Genomic DNA, 16,503 nt, shown 5'->3' with positions numbered 1-16,503 from the left:
TTGTGTCTGCTAGTTTCACACATGGACTGATATAGTCATTGGTTACTTTATGTAGCAATGCTCTATCTCTGGCATTATTACATCGGCAGTATCCCTCAGGACTTCAAATCTTTCTCCAGCCGACTACTACATTTACATTTAGTCATTTAGCAGACGCTTTTGTCCAAATCGACGTACAAGGGAGAGAACAGTCAAGCGACGAGCAATAGAGACCAAGTGTAACAATAAATATTTACTAAGAGCCACTATTATTTAGTAAACATTGCAATAACATTGAGGTAACTCTACTGTAATCATTTTCTTTCTTTCTCTTCTATAAATCCACTCCTATTGTAGTGCACATAGTCCTGCAGTCCTCATCCATCTATGATAGAGAGATAAATATTACAATGTTGTGTTGCCTCCTTTCTAGTCAACAGAATATGACTGTCTGTCATCTTGGTGAGGAACCAAATATCCAAGGAGGTTTCCATGCTCCTTCTGTGCTTTGTTCTGCTTGATCCCCTTCTCCCTCCTGGCACAGGGTGTAAGCCATCCATCACAGACCCACAAGACTGTGGAGGAATTATTCTAACAGCTCAACAAACTGAAAAATACTCACTGCTATCACTAGCTGTTGATGTGTATGTTGGGTACTGCTGTCACTAGCTGTTAATGATGTGTATGTTCAGCTAAATGAGATTGACTTACATGAGTGTAATCCATGGAACTGTCAAGGTAAGTCTGCACACAACACTGTTTATACTGTGTGTCTGTACAATGTTAAATAAACCAAGGCTTGAAAGTAACAAGTGTGAGGAATTTGAATCTAACCAAAGATTAGAATTCAAATAGGAATGTTGTAGTTAATGAAAGGGTGATGAATAAATGAGGGGAAGGGATGAAACATCTCCTGCTTTGCTACACATCCAACAATACAATATTAGAATTGAGTTGTTGAAAGACAAGACTACTATGACTAGTGCAAGGAGAAAGAGATGCGGTAGATTGAAGCTGAAAAGATAAAGTAAGCCAAGCGACACAGCCTCAGAGGCTTATGTTAAAGATACGTTGCAACCTACGTGTGACTCCTTGCAACTCAAATATTCGGAATCTGGGGACTTACCAGCTCAAACAAGCTGGAACACTGTGGGTGTTTCCATAACAACATAATCTTCATTGTCGGAACATTTCTATTGCAAGGAGCTGCAGATTGAAAGTGTTTTGCTTCAGCTTGTGCTTTTGATCTAAATTAGCCCTGCAATTATCCAGTGATGTTTGATAATTGTAACATCACCAAAGACAAATGGTATCGTCCTCTGTGGAATCTGGAAGACATGCCGAATCAAGTGCCATGGAACTCATGGAAAACAGGTTTGAGCTTGACATTTGGTTTAGATTACTTAGATCAATTTAGCAAAAATCAATCTGTTACCATAATCTAATTTCTTTTCCAGAGTGCAGTCCCAAACAGATCAACTTTACTGTCATATCAGAGGAAGGATGACTGACCTGTAACTTACTGCATAGTTCACAGTTCCATGCTTTGGATTCAGTTATTCAACCATCACTATGTCACCCAAACGAATACAGACTAGTAGAAATCAACAGCATTTCCATGCATGAAAGGATACAACTAGTATGTCCTTGTTTATACACCATTACTACTGTTTCTGGGTGAGCTTAAGTATTGAACAGTATTGATCTGTATGTGTTCAACATGATTAATAAGTGAGGATCTGATAGCAAGAAGCCCTCTACCTGTACGGCCTTCCTACTGACCCCTCTTCAATTTGGAACCAAAACACAAAGCTTGGAGCATCTGGCGTTTCAATGAAATTTTCATCTCACATTTGAGCATTGGGTCCTTTTGACTAATCAACGCAGTTGACAGTCAAGGAGAGGTCTCCTACACGGAAATACGTCCAGCAGGCTCCCATCCCTATTCTCTTTAATGTAGGAAGGTCAGAAGTAATCACGGTGCCACCCTGGGGTGGTCTGATAGCAAGGGATCGGAGGAAGAGGCCTCGGATGCCAGTCTGATGCCAGATGCCAGTCTGATGCCAGTCTTAAACGTCTCTCTGACCTTTAAAGCCTTAAAATCGAAATGTCCCAAATGTCCCACTGTTACTGTTATTTAAAAAGGCACTGTTGAGTATAGCAATTGAGCTCCGGCGGGAACAAATGCACTCAGCATGGCATTTCTGGGCAGGAGGGAGGGCAAAGGGGTGAATGACAGCACATTAGCATTTCACTTAGGCTCTCTGATCACTGGGCTGTCCTCAAATAGAAGCTGGGGCCGGAACAGGCCAGACCCATCCCAAAGGAAGCTGCTTTCTAAAGCATGATAAATGAAAATCATGTTACAGTTTTGGCCAGGTGACATGCCAGCAACTTTTACAAGGAAGCAGAGGAAGGAGCACCTGGGTGTGAAGTTACGTAAACAAACAAGGCAACACTGCCTCTGCTAAGTGAGCCAAACCAAAGGAAAACCAGAAACAGTGATGGTCAACGCCTCGTAGAAGTGTTGTATGTTTTAATGACCACAAACTGGAACTTCCCACTAGACCCACTTATGCTTAATGAAGTCAGCCTCGTCAGGCCTGGCAGTTTCTATGCTATGAACATGACTCAACTACATTTTTAGATTAAGAACAATGTGACCTAAATATCTTCCCAGTTGTTGCTAAAAGCACACATTATTAAATAATTTAACAGAAGCAGAAGCAGAGTCAGTGGATTGGAGAGATGGATACCAAAACATGAGCAGTGGTACATTCTTGAACCATTTTTTCATCAACTTTTAGTGTCCTTCTCTCCCTTGTACGTCGCTTTCTCTCCCTTGTACGTTGCTTTGGACAAAAGCGTCTGCTAAATGACTAAATGTAAATGTAAATTAAAGCTGACAGCAACTGACAGCTGAAGCTGAAGAAACAACTGACAGCTAAAGAAAAAGCGAGAATTTTTTATTTTTATTATATTGACAGGTCCTAACTGGACTGTTAGAAAATACCCAGGCGTAGTAGCTCGTACCTTGTCCCTTTTCCCTTGACACCAAAGAGCACCTGACTCTTATGACACCCTGACACCTCATATAAAATAAAGGCCTTTTAAATATAATCCTTCTAAAACATCTGACAGCTCAGGCACGTAACATGAAGATTGTTTTCAAGATGTAATACACCATGTTCAGAAATGATTTGAAACCGTCCTGCTGTAAAACTGTGTTTTAACATTCTGTCTCAAGCAGTTCAGACCTGCCTCAGAGTGTCTTAAACTATCCTCTCAAGGCCTTGATGCCTCTCTACACCTTCCTGTGGCGCACTGTGGTTCATATTTGGCTGGGTGTCTCTTCCTGCAGATGCAAGACTTAATGTTTGTTATGAATGTGAAGCATATTATCTGGCCTTATATTGAAGGGGTTAAGTTCTGATCCCTCCTTTCACAGTTAAGAAAGGGCTGTCATATTTTACTATCTTTCTTCTTTAGTGTGACCATGTGGCTTCAGCCTTTGTATATGTGTAATGTGCTGATTATCTCTTCTTTGAAGGTTTTATTCAGTGTTTATTGCATGGGCCTAATTGAAGTCTTCATGATGAATGGTAATCTGTCATGTGAATCTCGCAAATCTTTCCTCCAATGGCACCATCAAATTCTAAATAATAGGAAAATTGTGAGTCTGCTGGACCTTTTTATGGCCACTTGTGAAAATGCTATTGTTTGTTGCTGCCCAAATACCCATATCTGTGTCAATCACTCTCCCATTCACATTCATCTTGGTTGATTACAAACATAGGCGTCCCTGAAACATCCCCCTGATGAATGAACTAAATTCAAGACAAACTTCTATTTCACTGCAATGGCCTTCTTAGCAAACCTGCAGCTCGTTACAGTTGGCTTTGAATCCTCCAATTCTATTGGCCTCCCAGACATTATGTAACAGAGCTCTCTGCTGCAGTAACTGGATTCAGATTGTCTGTCTGTTCGCACAGATTGGCACGGAATGAGCCACGAACAGGCTAGCCTGACAGCAAGAACAATACATGAGAACCTCACTCTCGTGTCCAGGTTTCTCCACAGGGCAGTCAGCCGCAGTCAGACCATCAGACACTCCGCACCGTATCAGGACCCTTGGGTATCTGAGGTACTTGTGCTGTTCTGTGCAGGCAGCGTGGGAGTCCAGTCGGGCTGGTGGAAGTGGATGTCAAAAGTTCTGGCCCAGCTGGCAAACACCTGTTTCTCTGTGATGAAGCGATGGTGGCCTCCACGCTTGCCACGCTCGTGAGACAGATACATGGCACATTCCAGGATCTTTGAGGGTCCGTAGTAGTGGTAGGGGACAGCGTGGGTGGAATCCCTGTGCAAAAATAAAGAAAGAGGAAGCTGTCAGAGCTCCTGAACACTTCCATTCCTGAGATCAAATCTACTAAACAAGGAAATAAACATGCTCTGGCTTTGGGAGTCAGAGATGCTGATCTACAACATGCTGCCCACAAGCAGTAGTCTATATGGCTGAGTTACAGCGTGTTATTGACTTGAGAACTAAAACCAGCTGCAAGAATCATATAGGGAAAAGCAGTTCTGAAGTTCAAGAGTAACTTACTGACAAAAGTTAGGGGAGACCATGCCATACACATTAACCCTGTTACATAGCTCAATGGCAAGAATCATGGTGAACCAGCCTGTACTGAGCCAGGATTGAGATATTCGTCTGCAAGGTGGAATAAAAAACACAGAGAAAACAAGATTTAACAGGAGTCATATATTCAATTTTAGGTTAGCGCAGGTTAGCATTGGGTTACAGCGCCAGAGAAGTAGTATTAGGTTTTGGAGAAGTAAAGGTTACTCTGCATTTACTAATATTTAGTAGTGAAACCACACACACTTTATGAATACTAAAATCGCAAGGTTCAGAGTTCAAAAGTCTTGACCTTAAGTCTTTACAATGTGTTTTTGTATAAAGTCTGAGCACCTCTGAAAGTAAGTTTTTGTAAGGGTATGTTTACATTTGATTTCAATAAAACATTATTTTACTACATTCCTTTTACTCTCATGTTATTATTGCTGAGGTCTTCTAGAATATAATCATATATGCCACTTTTGCATCAATTTTTTAGTGAGGTGAAATATACAAAAACATCAAGGCATGTCAGACTACCTAAAATAATCTAACAGTCCTTGGTCTACCATGGGGAGAATGACCTTTAAACATCTCCATGCTGATACAGGTCTTAAAATACACACTGTAACCCCATACTCCAAAGCCCTGGTGAAGGCCATATAGGCTAAAGCACTGGCAGTAGAGTTCTTCTTTCTTGGAGTAAAATCTTTAGGACAATCTGATATTGTGCAATCAAATTTGCAATTGGATCTGGGTTTATAAGTGAGTCCTTTCTTTCATCTAATAATATGGTTTGTCAAAATTCAATATATATTACAGTCTGAGAACCAAAGGCTTCTTCTGGGCCTGTGCAGTCACCCTCCAAATTGCATCTTCAGGCACGTACTGTATACTTAAACAATTAACTGCGACTGAAGTCTGATCAAAGAAGCCCACATGAATGTCAAATATAGAGTGCACACTCCATCAAAGCCCCTTTTCCTCTTACGATTTGTTTAAATATTGCCATTAACATTGAACATTGTATCCTGGTGATTCACAGAACTCAATGCCTAAGCTGCCAGCAGACAGAACACTTTTGGCTCACCTGTCCTTCCCAGTCTCTTCTTTAAAGACCTTGTCCAGCTGCTGCATCTTCTGCTGGGAAATGATGTACACCTTGAGCTTGGGCAATGCCTTCTTGATACTTTGTAGTTTCTTATAGACTGAGCCCTGTAGACTCATTAAGGAGCTGGGACCCCAGAACACGAAGACCGAGTCCTGGCGGGACTGGAGCAGGTTCTGACGGTTACGCAGCACCTGGTTAATGCTGGAATGGGCCACCACGCGCAGGCTGGTGCGCTGGCCTACGTCATGCTCGTGGCCCTCGGTCGGGGCGTCGTTCATCCGGATCACACAGTCCGCGCGGTCGATGTCCACTCCCCGCCCGCTGCCTGAGAGGTGGCCGGAACTCGTCACCAAGGAACAGGAGTTACAGTGCATCCTCAAGGGCTGAAAGAGAGGTGTGTGGACAAAGAGGACATCACATCGCACTCAGAGAAGACCAACTGCCAAACACACTTCCTTTCAGGCATAGAAAACACAGTCCAAGTACACACACAGTCCAAGTACACACACAGTCCAAGTAAACACACATACTGGTTTCCACCATACAGTCAATATGTGAGATTGAAAAAGATAAAAGACAGAATACAGGGGTTGTTTAATAAATTCTTCCCTACAGAGTACTTTCCTGTATTCCAAATCTGATCCATATCTGATCCAATCCATATCAACACAAAGGTTCTGTGCTCATGGTTCTGTGCTCATCGGTAAATCCAAACTGGACAGTTTTCTATCCTCCTTTCAGTTTTCTAAAGTGTTGTAGAAGGGATTGTGGGTTGGTTTCAAAATATAAAATGGAAACAGGTTCAGAATGAACACCATTTCCAGCCCTGGTCGTTCCTGTGATAGATGGCAGGCAAATAGACTAATAAAAGTCACATAGGAAAGAAAATACCACTGACTTGAAGTGTAGGCTGCTCAGACAGACTGGAATCTACTGAGTCATATGGCAGCCTTTTGGCATGGCATTTCCAACACATTATCTGATGCTCTTTCAGGAACAGGGCCTTGTCTGTGAAAGCGAGGGACTTGCTGCATTGTAGTTCCAAGATTGTGAACACCCACTTGGAGACATAAGCCTTACACTGCTCAACATTTTCACAGAAAAACGGGAGAGCATTTGGCTTTTAGAACAATTACGTGCAGCTAGTTCTCACTTTAGCTTTAGGTGCCATTGACCTTTCCAGAAATATACAGTGTGTGCTGATGGATGACTCAGTGAAAAGAGACATCAAGTTAGATAATATAGTGTTGCTGGATTGGTTGGATGGATTTGAATAGCACTACAACTTAGTTAGATAATACGATAAAATGTTAATTTGAAATAAACAATTTAAGAGAGAGGAAATTCCCCTTATACAATGAACAGTTTATGACAGAACATTCACTAAAATGAGCGTCACAACTTCAAATCCTCTTTGAAAATCAAATAGCTTTTGCTTTTTGTTAGATTGAGACTTTCTTATCTGAAGGAAGGTCCCGGTCTGAGTCAACTGTAAAAAAATATTAAACAAGTAAACACTTAAATCAAATTGCACAGGGGAAGTGCTTTGACAGAACATTTCTTCACAATGACAGGTAAAGAGTCCTCATGAACCTCCCTCCAGAGTGGCAGGAAGAATGGCTCGTCAAAATGTCCTGTTTCTGAAATGGGCTACAGTCAGGCTAGTGATGATTCAGCATCCTTGACCATTACACCATGGCCACAACAAAAAAAATCTCTGCACCACTTTTGCTCAATCCCTTTCAAAACACAAAAAGCCAACTAAATGATTTGAGCAGCCAAGGAAAGAGGACGTAGGTCAAACGGCAGCCAATGGAGGAGGACGTAGGCCAAACGGTGAAACTATAATCTTCAGAGGTAACTAAGAAGTTTATGGAGCTGGTCTGGCTGGTGAAAAGGTGGAGTAGTGAACATTAATGTCATCATATCAAATCATATAACTCAGGGGACACGCGTCCAGACTTCATTCTTTAGAGTCACTGATATAATCCCCATAAATTGCTTAACAGGAGAAAAAAAAACATTCACTGAAATACTTTGTACTAGAATTTAAAGGCCTTTGTATCGAGACAACCGTTTTAATTCACTCCGGGTCCTCCTCCACTCACTCTTATTAAAATAATGAGATACTTTCACTTGTCAGCATCAATCTGTTTTGCCCTTTACCCAAGTTAATGATAACCAATCATTCTCTATTAGCATGTGTCTCTCTATTGATCTGTTTGTCTCATCTGCTATACTCATATTTTAACATGACAGTTTGTATTTTAGTTTTTGTCACTCTATCAGACAGAGTAGGCAAACAATGCATAACGTTCACTCACCAAAACAGCAGTTTTAAGAGATACTTGTCCCTGTAAGTAGCAGCTATTCAGATGCCAACCATAATGCATTTGGCTGACCTGGAATTGCCATGCTCCAGTTTTCACTGGGTCCTTTGGTTTAGAGTCATCGCTAATGGACACAGACCAAAGTTACTCTGAATTAGCTGGCACTTTTATATGGTGTATGGAAGTGTGCTCCTAGAGACTTAGGCTAACAGTGTAAAGATAAGTTGAGTGGGCTGGTTTGTACTTAACTCAAACCCATGGAGGAGAGTGAGCCCTTGCCTTTGAATACAATTTTCTGCACAGGTACTGCACATGGCTGATTACAAGGATCTAATTGCTAAATATACAGTACTAATCACTTAAATGTACAGTCCCTGATTTTGATCCAGTACATTTTTTTGTCAGCAAATTGCTCTGTATTACACTGATTGTTCCTGTTGAAAATCTACTTAACCTAATCAATCATCAACAGAGCAGATCCTCAGCCATAGCCAAATCTGAGAGTGCAACTCATCCCATCATGCCCACGGACCTCATGCCAGGACAACGAAGCAATTAAGAAACCAAACATGGAGGAAATAAGGGGAGGGTTTAATTGACCTACACACCTACTTAGCAATAGCTAATACAAGCACACTAAATACATAAATACTTTTAAAAAGTAATTTCTGGACCCCACATCATGCACAATTCACCAAATATCTTGAATAAACATGATGTAGTCAACAGCACAGCATAGCTTTCCAGTATCTATTGTTGTATTAAGAACAGGCTCAATAACACTAACACCAAATAAAACAGAGTGGTGTTCTTCAGATCCTCCTCATCGTGTGTTGAATGATTCCTGTGTGTGAGTTAATAGGTAGTAAACTGATGGATCACACAGGGATACAGCTGAAAGCCTCCTCAGACCCTCAGAGGTGCGTTATCTGACAGGGGAGTCTGGAGACTGCTGCCTTCACCACCATTTAGAGATTGATACCGGGCGAGAAAGGTCTCCAGATCAATTTAGCGATTCTCCACGCTTCGGTCGAAGAGAAGGAAATGAACAGAGGTGCAGTGGGCTGCCGTGCATACTTAGAGGATGCATGGTGAAGTCTAACTCGGATGCCTGGGGTAAACTAGCGTGACCGAGTAGCCTGGGCTCATTCACAACTGAGTGGGAAAGGGAAGGTGAAGTGATTGCACAGCAGACAGGTATGCCTTTTACAGAGAGGGAGGATAGAGTGCATGAAGCTTTTGACAATTACAATCCCTATTTTTAAAAATCCATATAGAATTGTGGAAGTATATTAACATATAAATTGGACCAGCCAGAAAAAAAACTGTCCAAATGGAAATGGGTGCTCTCACAACACTGCAATAATAGCAGTAATTGTGCAAATGAAGATATGAGGGGCACTTTAAAATGACTTAATTAGAAAGCAAACACAATACAAACACAGCTTATGAGTCTGCAAGTTCTGTTACTGGAAGCAATTAATCACATAAAGGTGCTGCCATTCTGCAGAGCTAAACACACCTCTGGGCCATGCCAGCCTAGCCTGTGCTCCCACACTACAGGACCACGGCCATGAGTCAGTTTGGTTGAGTAAGGAGTGAGTATGTCCAGTATTTTACAGCCAGAGACACCCCAAAGACCTGCTTCTGAGCCTGTGGAATCTACTCATTTATATGAAGTGTATTTATAATGAACTATTGGATCTGCATTTAATTCAGTGCAATAGACGTGCTGGTGTACACTTTTTTAAATTACTTTACAGATTTTACTATTCTTACTAAATTATTTAACTAAATTATAGTAAGTTGTCTTACTGTAGGGGAGAGTGGGTGAGATGGGGTGAGAGTGGGGTCAGTTTTTACTTAAAGTGACTTTTAAGCGAGGCCATGACAGTAATGCTTCCAACTAAAATATGTACATATATTTCAGGATGTGGTGCATCCTTGGGAAAAATCACATTGGATGTGAAATATAGTATTTAAGAAATATAGCTTTCTGAAAAAAAGTGCCATTAAAGAGAATACATTGGGGTAAATTGTGCCATTGATTAATGAAGTAAAACAGTATATTTGCATCTCAGGAACTGTGTTGCTTTATAAAAGCTAGACAAATTCAATGCAAAATTACTCATTTAAGGTTTATTTAAAGTTATTTTACAACAACAAAAGCAGATTTTCTACAAGCCTATTGCATCACATGAGCACATCAAAGGTACATCTTAAACAAGGCCTAGGGCTTCCTGAACACATTAGAACAAAGTTGGGTTGAGCCAATTCCATTTAAAGGTAATTTACATGAACGCATGTTCAGAACAAAATGAAATTCAAATGAAGACCAAATTGAATGCACAACTTAACCCAGGCCCTTTTGCACAAATCACCCCAATCCCAACTTTTTGGGAAAAAATGCATCATCCAGCTGTTTTGAGCTAAAATCATACTAGCTATATAGACTCATAGTGTAGCTTACCAAAGCACTAAAACATGTGTGAAATGTTTTGAAACTTGTCTAAACCTGTTAAGACACAACAATAAAAAAAACGCGATCATAGAAATTTTACTTTGGTAGGCAAAAAAAAGTTTTTTGAACTTAAATGTGCTTATCTCATGCAAAGTGGCTCTCTTCTTTGCAGGATGAGTTAAATGGCTGAATCTTCAAAAATGTGTGGTCAATTGACCAATTTTTTCTATGGTTCCCTAGAAATAAAGGGTGGCACAACTTCCCCACTGGCACAAATCACCCCACTCTCCCCTACCTGATTGTCAACCATGCTGTTGTAACCATCCAAGATTAATGGTGAAGATCTCCATGGTGAGGTCTGGGGTGTGCTGGGTCGGGGTCTGGTCTGAGGAGCTGGTGGCTCAGTCAAGGTGTTCTTGTACATCAGCAACAGGCACGTGCACATGGTGGTGATCACAGCGAGGAGGAGCAACACATGACACTAGAACGAGAGGCAACAAGCGATAACAGCAATACAATGAAAATCTGGGATACATACACAAAAAATACTATTTTCAGACGCAGCAGTTGCAATGTTACTTCTTTATTTGCAACAGCATTTAGTCAGAACAACTTAGGCTACACATCGCTGACAGCATTAACTGTTCTAATGCACCTACGCATTATAGAACGGTTTTTAATTTTTAACACAAACCCACATGCTCTGTGTCGTATGTAGGCAAGCGCTAATTCTGACACATAGTAGCCTATCAGTCCATCAAAGTTAAACTGCATCCTACGGAACTAACGATCCAACTGACACAAAGTCCAGGTCCCACTGACAGCTCGCGCAGACATCACGACCAGAGCACTTAAAGTTTACCAAACATTAACATTTCCTGTATCGACCTGAAATCATTTTTTAACGAGTACATGAAAATATTAGGCTACTAAATGTTATATTAATAATCTGACTGTGGGAACGATTTAAAGAGAATGACAATGACAACGCCCACCAAACTACGTAAAAAAAACTCCACAAACATAGCCTACATGAAGAGCTTACTCTGATTGGCCTACATTACCGTTTTCATTTTTGAGAGAATGTTGTATCCTTTTGTTCAACACACGTTGTCTTCTTCCGTCAACATCTCGACTTTTCAACGGAAATTCCTTCGCAAAACAAAACCAGAAAAAGAATAGTGAGGGTATGCAGTGAGTGCTGTAGGCTACTCGATGTTACAAACTCAACTGTGCAGGCATGGTCTTAAAACGCGCCGTACTCGCAGAGATAGGGTACTGTAGCCCCTCACCACAGGGAGTTCACACACGGTCCAATGAGCAAAGACAGATCTGTATCCGTCTGTATCTTCCGTAACGGTTGAAGGCTATATTTCATCTATTCGTTTGCCACTTTAGTTATACTTGATTTATTTGCAGGATATGCATTTTTTTTGGTGTGAAACACTGTAGCCGAATATTTTTTTTTGTAATGACGCTGTTGCGTTGGAAAATAATGTTATGATATTGACTCATAGTGCGTATAATACAACCCCGCTTTGTTTGTGAGTTATAGTGGTTTGTCAACAATACAAGGTCCAAGAATACCTCATTACTTTTCTCATTCTCATCACTTTTTACAGAGTTTTGATTTGTGTATATTATCAGAAACTGACAAAAAAAGAAACTTTTATCAGTTGAGTCCGGACACACACAGACATCACAACCCAGTTTTTTTGCTGTGATCACTGGAGGCAAGGTATTTCCGAATTAAAAAAATCAATCTATTCTAGCCTAAAACTAATCTAATCTGCCGTCACTGAATGTACCACATAATTAATTATTGGGTCTTTCATCTGTGTGTTCCATTCTGAGGTGACCCCAGGACAGCCACAGCACTGCAAGGCCAAGTTTGGGAACATCATAAGACAGAGGCAAAAAATAATGCCCCTAATTCGATTGGCCTTTAACAGAAGCCTGTTTATAGACTTATTTGGGCATTGCTCTGAACCAGATAACTGATTATGTGGTTTGATTTCCGAAGAATAAAACTGCTGTAACAACAAATAGCACAACTGTGTTTGTTTCATAACGTGACACTGAAGCAGGCATTTAAGGCCCAGCATGACATTCTTTAAAGATTTAAAGTGTTAGCTCATTCTGCATGGCACCAGTGGCTTGCCATCATTTATTAAGTGAAGACACAGAGGGGTAGTTGATACCCATGTACTCATTTGTAAAATTCGACCCATATACCATAATTAGTCCATTACCCGTTTCTGAAGTAGATCGGTTTGTCACAACAAGCTATTATCAAGGGTCTGACACAGAAAGAAAGAGGTTAATTGGAACACTATATGTTTAATAAGTTCACACATACAAAAACACATTCATATAGGCCTAGACATTACTTTTGCAAAAGCATGTTTGCTGGATGATGCATGTAGGTGTATGTCTTCAGAGTTAGAAATGTAGCATTTTCATATATATTAAATATTTATCTTTTGCGTTAAAGCTGTATTTCTTAAACCAAACATGGAGGCTCAGCTCCTAAATGTCTATTACTGTAAATCTCAGATAACAGATGACTCATGAGGGGGTCCAGCCCTGATCAGAACCGCACCAGATGCACCACAGTGGGAACAGCCATGAAGACTTTTGTAAGTCTTTAAGAGATATGAGATTTTTCAGAAATGCACGGCCTGTGACCCATCAGAAGATCAAAGTCAGGGATTGGGCCCCTTTAATGTCAGTCAAATTTTTAAGCACAGGAGGGAGGGAAGGAAAGGGTGGGCTGGGAGGTTGGGAGGGTGCTTCGGCGAGGACTAATAGCCATGGCTGAGAAAACACACATAACCTACCAGTGGGGATGAATTCTTCCACAGAACCCCTGATATACTGGCATGAAGAAGGACACATGAAGTGCCTGCAAATCAAAGGCACCATAAACAAGTGAACAAGAACTTGAACAATAAGCCTCTGTTCTTACTCAGGACATCAGTGTCAGTCCTTTATCTGTGCTTCCTGCATAGCACATTGGGATTTTATATGTGTCACAATACATATTCATCAGTTACTCGAGACCTTCACATTTGACACAAGTTACAATTACATTCAGACGGGACTCTGAGAAGTTGTATTCCAACAGATCTGGGGAGAGGACTGATAGATCAACACATCTGGGGAAAGGACTGATATGTCATCACATCTGGGGAGAGGACTAAGTGTGTGTCTTTTAAAACAGTGGAAGCTAATGTGTAAGAGCGTCCGGAGTAGAGGGAGTAAATGATGTGAAAGATCCCATCTCCCCACCCATCCCCTGAAAAATGGCAAACGTTTCAGTGGAGCTCCTCAGGGGAGGGCAGATTTGCTGGAAGCTAAAGCATAGCCTGGAAATGCTGGGAAAGGAGGATGATCCTTCTTTTCTTTCCATCTCTGATTTCCATGCCGTATAATTGCACTAATACACTTAAAAGCCAAGACTACTTTACCACTAGGTTGCACTTTAGAGAGAAAGTGGCCCCTTAATGTGAATGTTAATATTTTACTATATCATAACAACATATTAATATATGTTGTTGTATTAATCATAACAACAAATATTGTTGGCTTGTGTCTCCACTTGTCAGATGTAAACAACTGACCTTACCAATTGCATATGGGGTTGCAATGTTCATTCTTTCAAAAATATTTGGCAACACTTTTGGTGCCTCCTTTACAAGAACTGTCCTGTCCCAATCTTTTAACAGAATGAGCACACAAAATAGCATGCGTAAGGCACCCAGTAAGACAGGACCACTGCCACTGAACAAAGTTCAACTTGTTTGTTTTCAAAATGCAATCAGTGTTCACCCCAAAGCGTCACCTACAGATTCTGTAATCAGACCGTGAAGTCACAATCCTTGTCACCGTAGGCATGGGTTTGTAGGCTTGCACTGCACAGATTCATGTGAAGCTCCACAGCCTTCTGGTGCCAAGTTCATTTGACACGGTATGGGGCCGCATCAGTGCCCACGGCATGGGTGACTTGCATATGTGTGAGGGTATTGCTGATGCGTAGGCATGTGTAGGGATTTTAGAGAGACATACAGTATGCCATCAAGGCAACGTATTTTTCCGGGAAGTCCATGGTTATTTCAGCAAGACAATGCCAGGCCTGATTCTGCATGTGCTTCAACAGGGTGGCTTCGTAGATACAGAGTGTATGTGCTTGACTGGCCTGCCAACAGTCCAGATCTGTTTTCTATTGAAAATGTATGGCGTTTCATGACGGGAGAATCAGACGACGGCAACCACAGACTGTTGAGCACCTGAAGTCTTTTATCAAGCACAGAATCGGCAAATGCATTTTCAGAACTGCAACAATTAGTTTCCTCAATCCCCAAACGGTTAAAAAGTGTAATTAGAAGGTGATTTAACACAGTGGTAAACTTGCCTCTGCTCCCACTTTTTTTGTGTGTGAAAGACCCAGGAAACTGCTAACACCGTGGAGGGGAGTCACCAAGAGGTTAGTTTAGCTAGACGCTTGAAGAGTTAAAGGGTATGGATGTGTGCTTTGGCTCGTATGTAATGCAATAAAGCTTGAACAATCCTAAGATTGGCAGCAATGGGATCTTCTGTGCGCGTTTCCAACGAGGAATGCCAAACTCCTGTCTGAGAGTTTAATGCCAGTGCAGTGATAACGAATCAACAAGCAGAATCGAAAAGGATCTGTTCCTCAGAAATAGAGTTTTCCCTGAGGTTTTGGCTCTTTTAATCAAGCAGCGACTTCATTGACAGCAACACTAATAAACCCAGCAGTTGGAGTTCGTTTGAACTGTAGTTCAGACTGGCAAAGAAGAAACCAAGGCCAGATGGAGCACACTTAAAGCATGAGATAGGAATAATAATGGAACGTTATTATTTTTCATCTACAGCATTCTTTTATCACTCCCTTTGGTTTTATACTGTTTATAATCAATATGTGTGTAATTAAACTGCTCCCTGGGGCTACAGGCTTAGGCTCTATTTCGTAGCCATGATGGCAAATGTTGTCTCTGGAGCGAGCACTATTTTAATTAATCTGGTCCTCCTTTCCAATAACACGACAGACTGCATATTCACTGAAGCAGTTCCACACAATTCATGTGGGGTGCCATGGCAAATTATGTTTTTATTTTATAAATATGCAGTCAGTTAATTGCCATCCAGAGTACTTAAAATGTATTGCAAGAACAACTGCTTTGGAAACAGAGAAGTAATTGTGCCTAATGGTAGGACATGTTTATACCTCACATAAAAACCAATGGATAAAAACTGTGTTTTTCCATATGGTACAGTTTGCTACGAACAAGTTATGATCATTATTGTATTTTCCGTTGTCTTGAATTATGCTTGGGGTGAAAAATATGCTTACAATCTGCTTCTATCCCGTTCCAACGAGTGTGTTTTTCTGAGACACCCTGGCATCACAGCAAAGATGGGAGAGAGGGAACCGGGGCAGCCACTTGGAGAGCCTTTGAATGTTAATCTATTCACAGCAGATGTCTGGCAGAGCACAGGCAAAGCATGCCCTGCCCTCCCTCCTTGCTCTTTGCCCCCTGAGAACAGAAATGTGCTCAGTCCCCCTGGGAGCACTGCACCCTAGGAGAAGAGATTAGACACCCCAAGACTGTGGCAGCAGCCTCGCTGAGCCCAGCCCTCATGCACGGTCTGCAGGCCTGTCTCTCCATTTTTTTCTCTGCACAGTGGAGTTCTGATTAGCACTTCAATAGATGTACGTTGACATGCCACTTGGCATTCATTGTCTTTAGCCGTTGCACCTGTGCGCTGAATCATGAAGTGATGCAGCAGTGTGTACTATGAAAGTAGATCACATTTCCACAGGGATTGTGACGTATGTATATGTTTTAGACAGAGGATTGTGTTAAAAATGTGGAAATAGCACTGATGGTACTAGTGAGGCATGAATGCTCAATCAGACTAATAAGATTGATCCAACTTAGTTAAAAGTTGAAATATTAATAAAACACTTTTAATTAAAACA

The 16,503-nt window shown here is 41.2% G+C and overlaps 1 protein-coding gene across 1 annotated transcript; it reads right to left on the bottom strand.

Annotated features, from left to right (window-relative positions):
• Positions 1 to 2,924: 2,924 nt before the first annotated feature.
• On the bottom strand, positions 2,925 to 11,721 carry st6galnac5b (ST6 (alpha-N-acetyl-neuraminyl-2,3-beta-galactosyl-1,3)-N-acetylgalactosaminide alpha-2,6-sialyltransferase 5b). The gene is made up of 5 exons (XM_080832208.1): positions 11,564 to 11,721; positions 10,795 to 10,980; positions 5,688 to 6,091; positions 4,583 to 4,690; positions 2,925 to 4,336 (listed from the first exon to the last, which is right to left on the bottom strand). The coding sequence occupies exons 1-5, from the start codon at positions 11,570 to 11,572 to the stop codon at positions 4,102 to 4,104; spliced, it is 942 nt and encodes a 313-aa protein (XP_080688334.1). The 5' UTR covers positions 11,573 to 11,721; the 3' UTR covers positions 2,925 to 4,101.
• Positions 11,722 to 16,503: the final 4,782 nt, after the last annotated feature.

Source organism: Sprattus sprattus (assembly GCF_963457725.1).
Source record: "Sprattus sprattus genome assembly, chromosome: 2".
NCBI classification, from domain to species: domain Eukaryota; kingdom Metazoa; phylum Chordata; class Actinopteri; order Clupeiformes; family Clupeidae; genus Sprattus; species Sprattus sprattus.
The sequence above is the reverse complement of the archived record's forward strand: the minus strand, read 5'-3'. Positions and strand labels throughout refer to the sequence as shown.

What these genes read in the sequence shown, in the direction of transcription:
- st6galnac5b (XM_080832208.1), bottom strand. An exon ending in ACAGCATGGTTGACAATCAG is followed by an intron (nt 6,092 to 10,794) that starts GTAGGGGAGAGT and finishes CCTCTCTTTCAG; the next exon opens with CCCTTGAGGATGCACTGTAA. An exon ending in GTCTCCCCTAACTTTTGTCA is followed by an intron (nt 4,337 to 4,582) that starts GTAAGTTACTCT and finishes ATTTTTGCACAG; the next exon opens with GGATTCCACCCACGCTGTCC.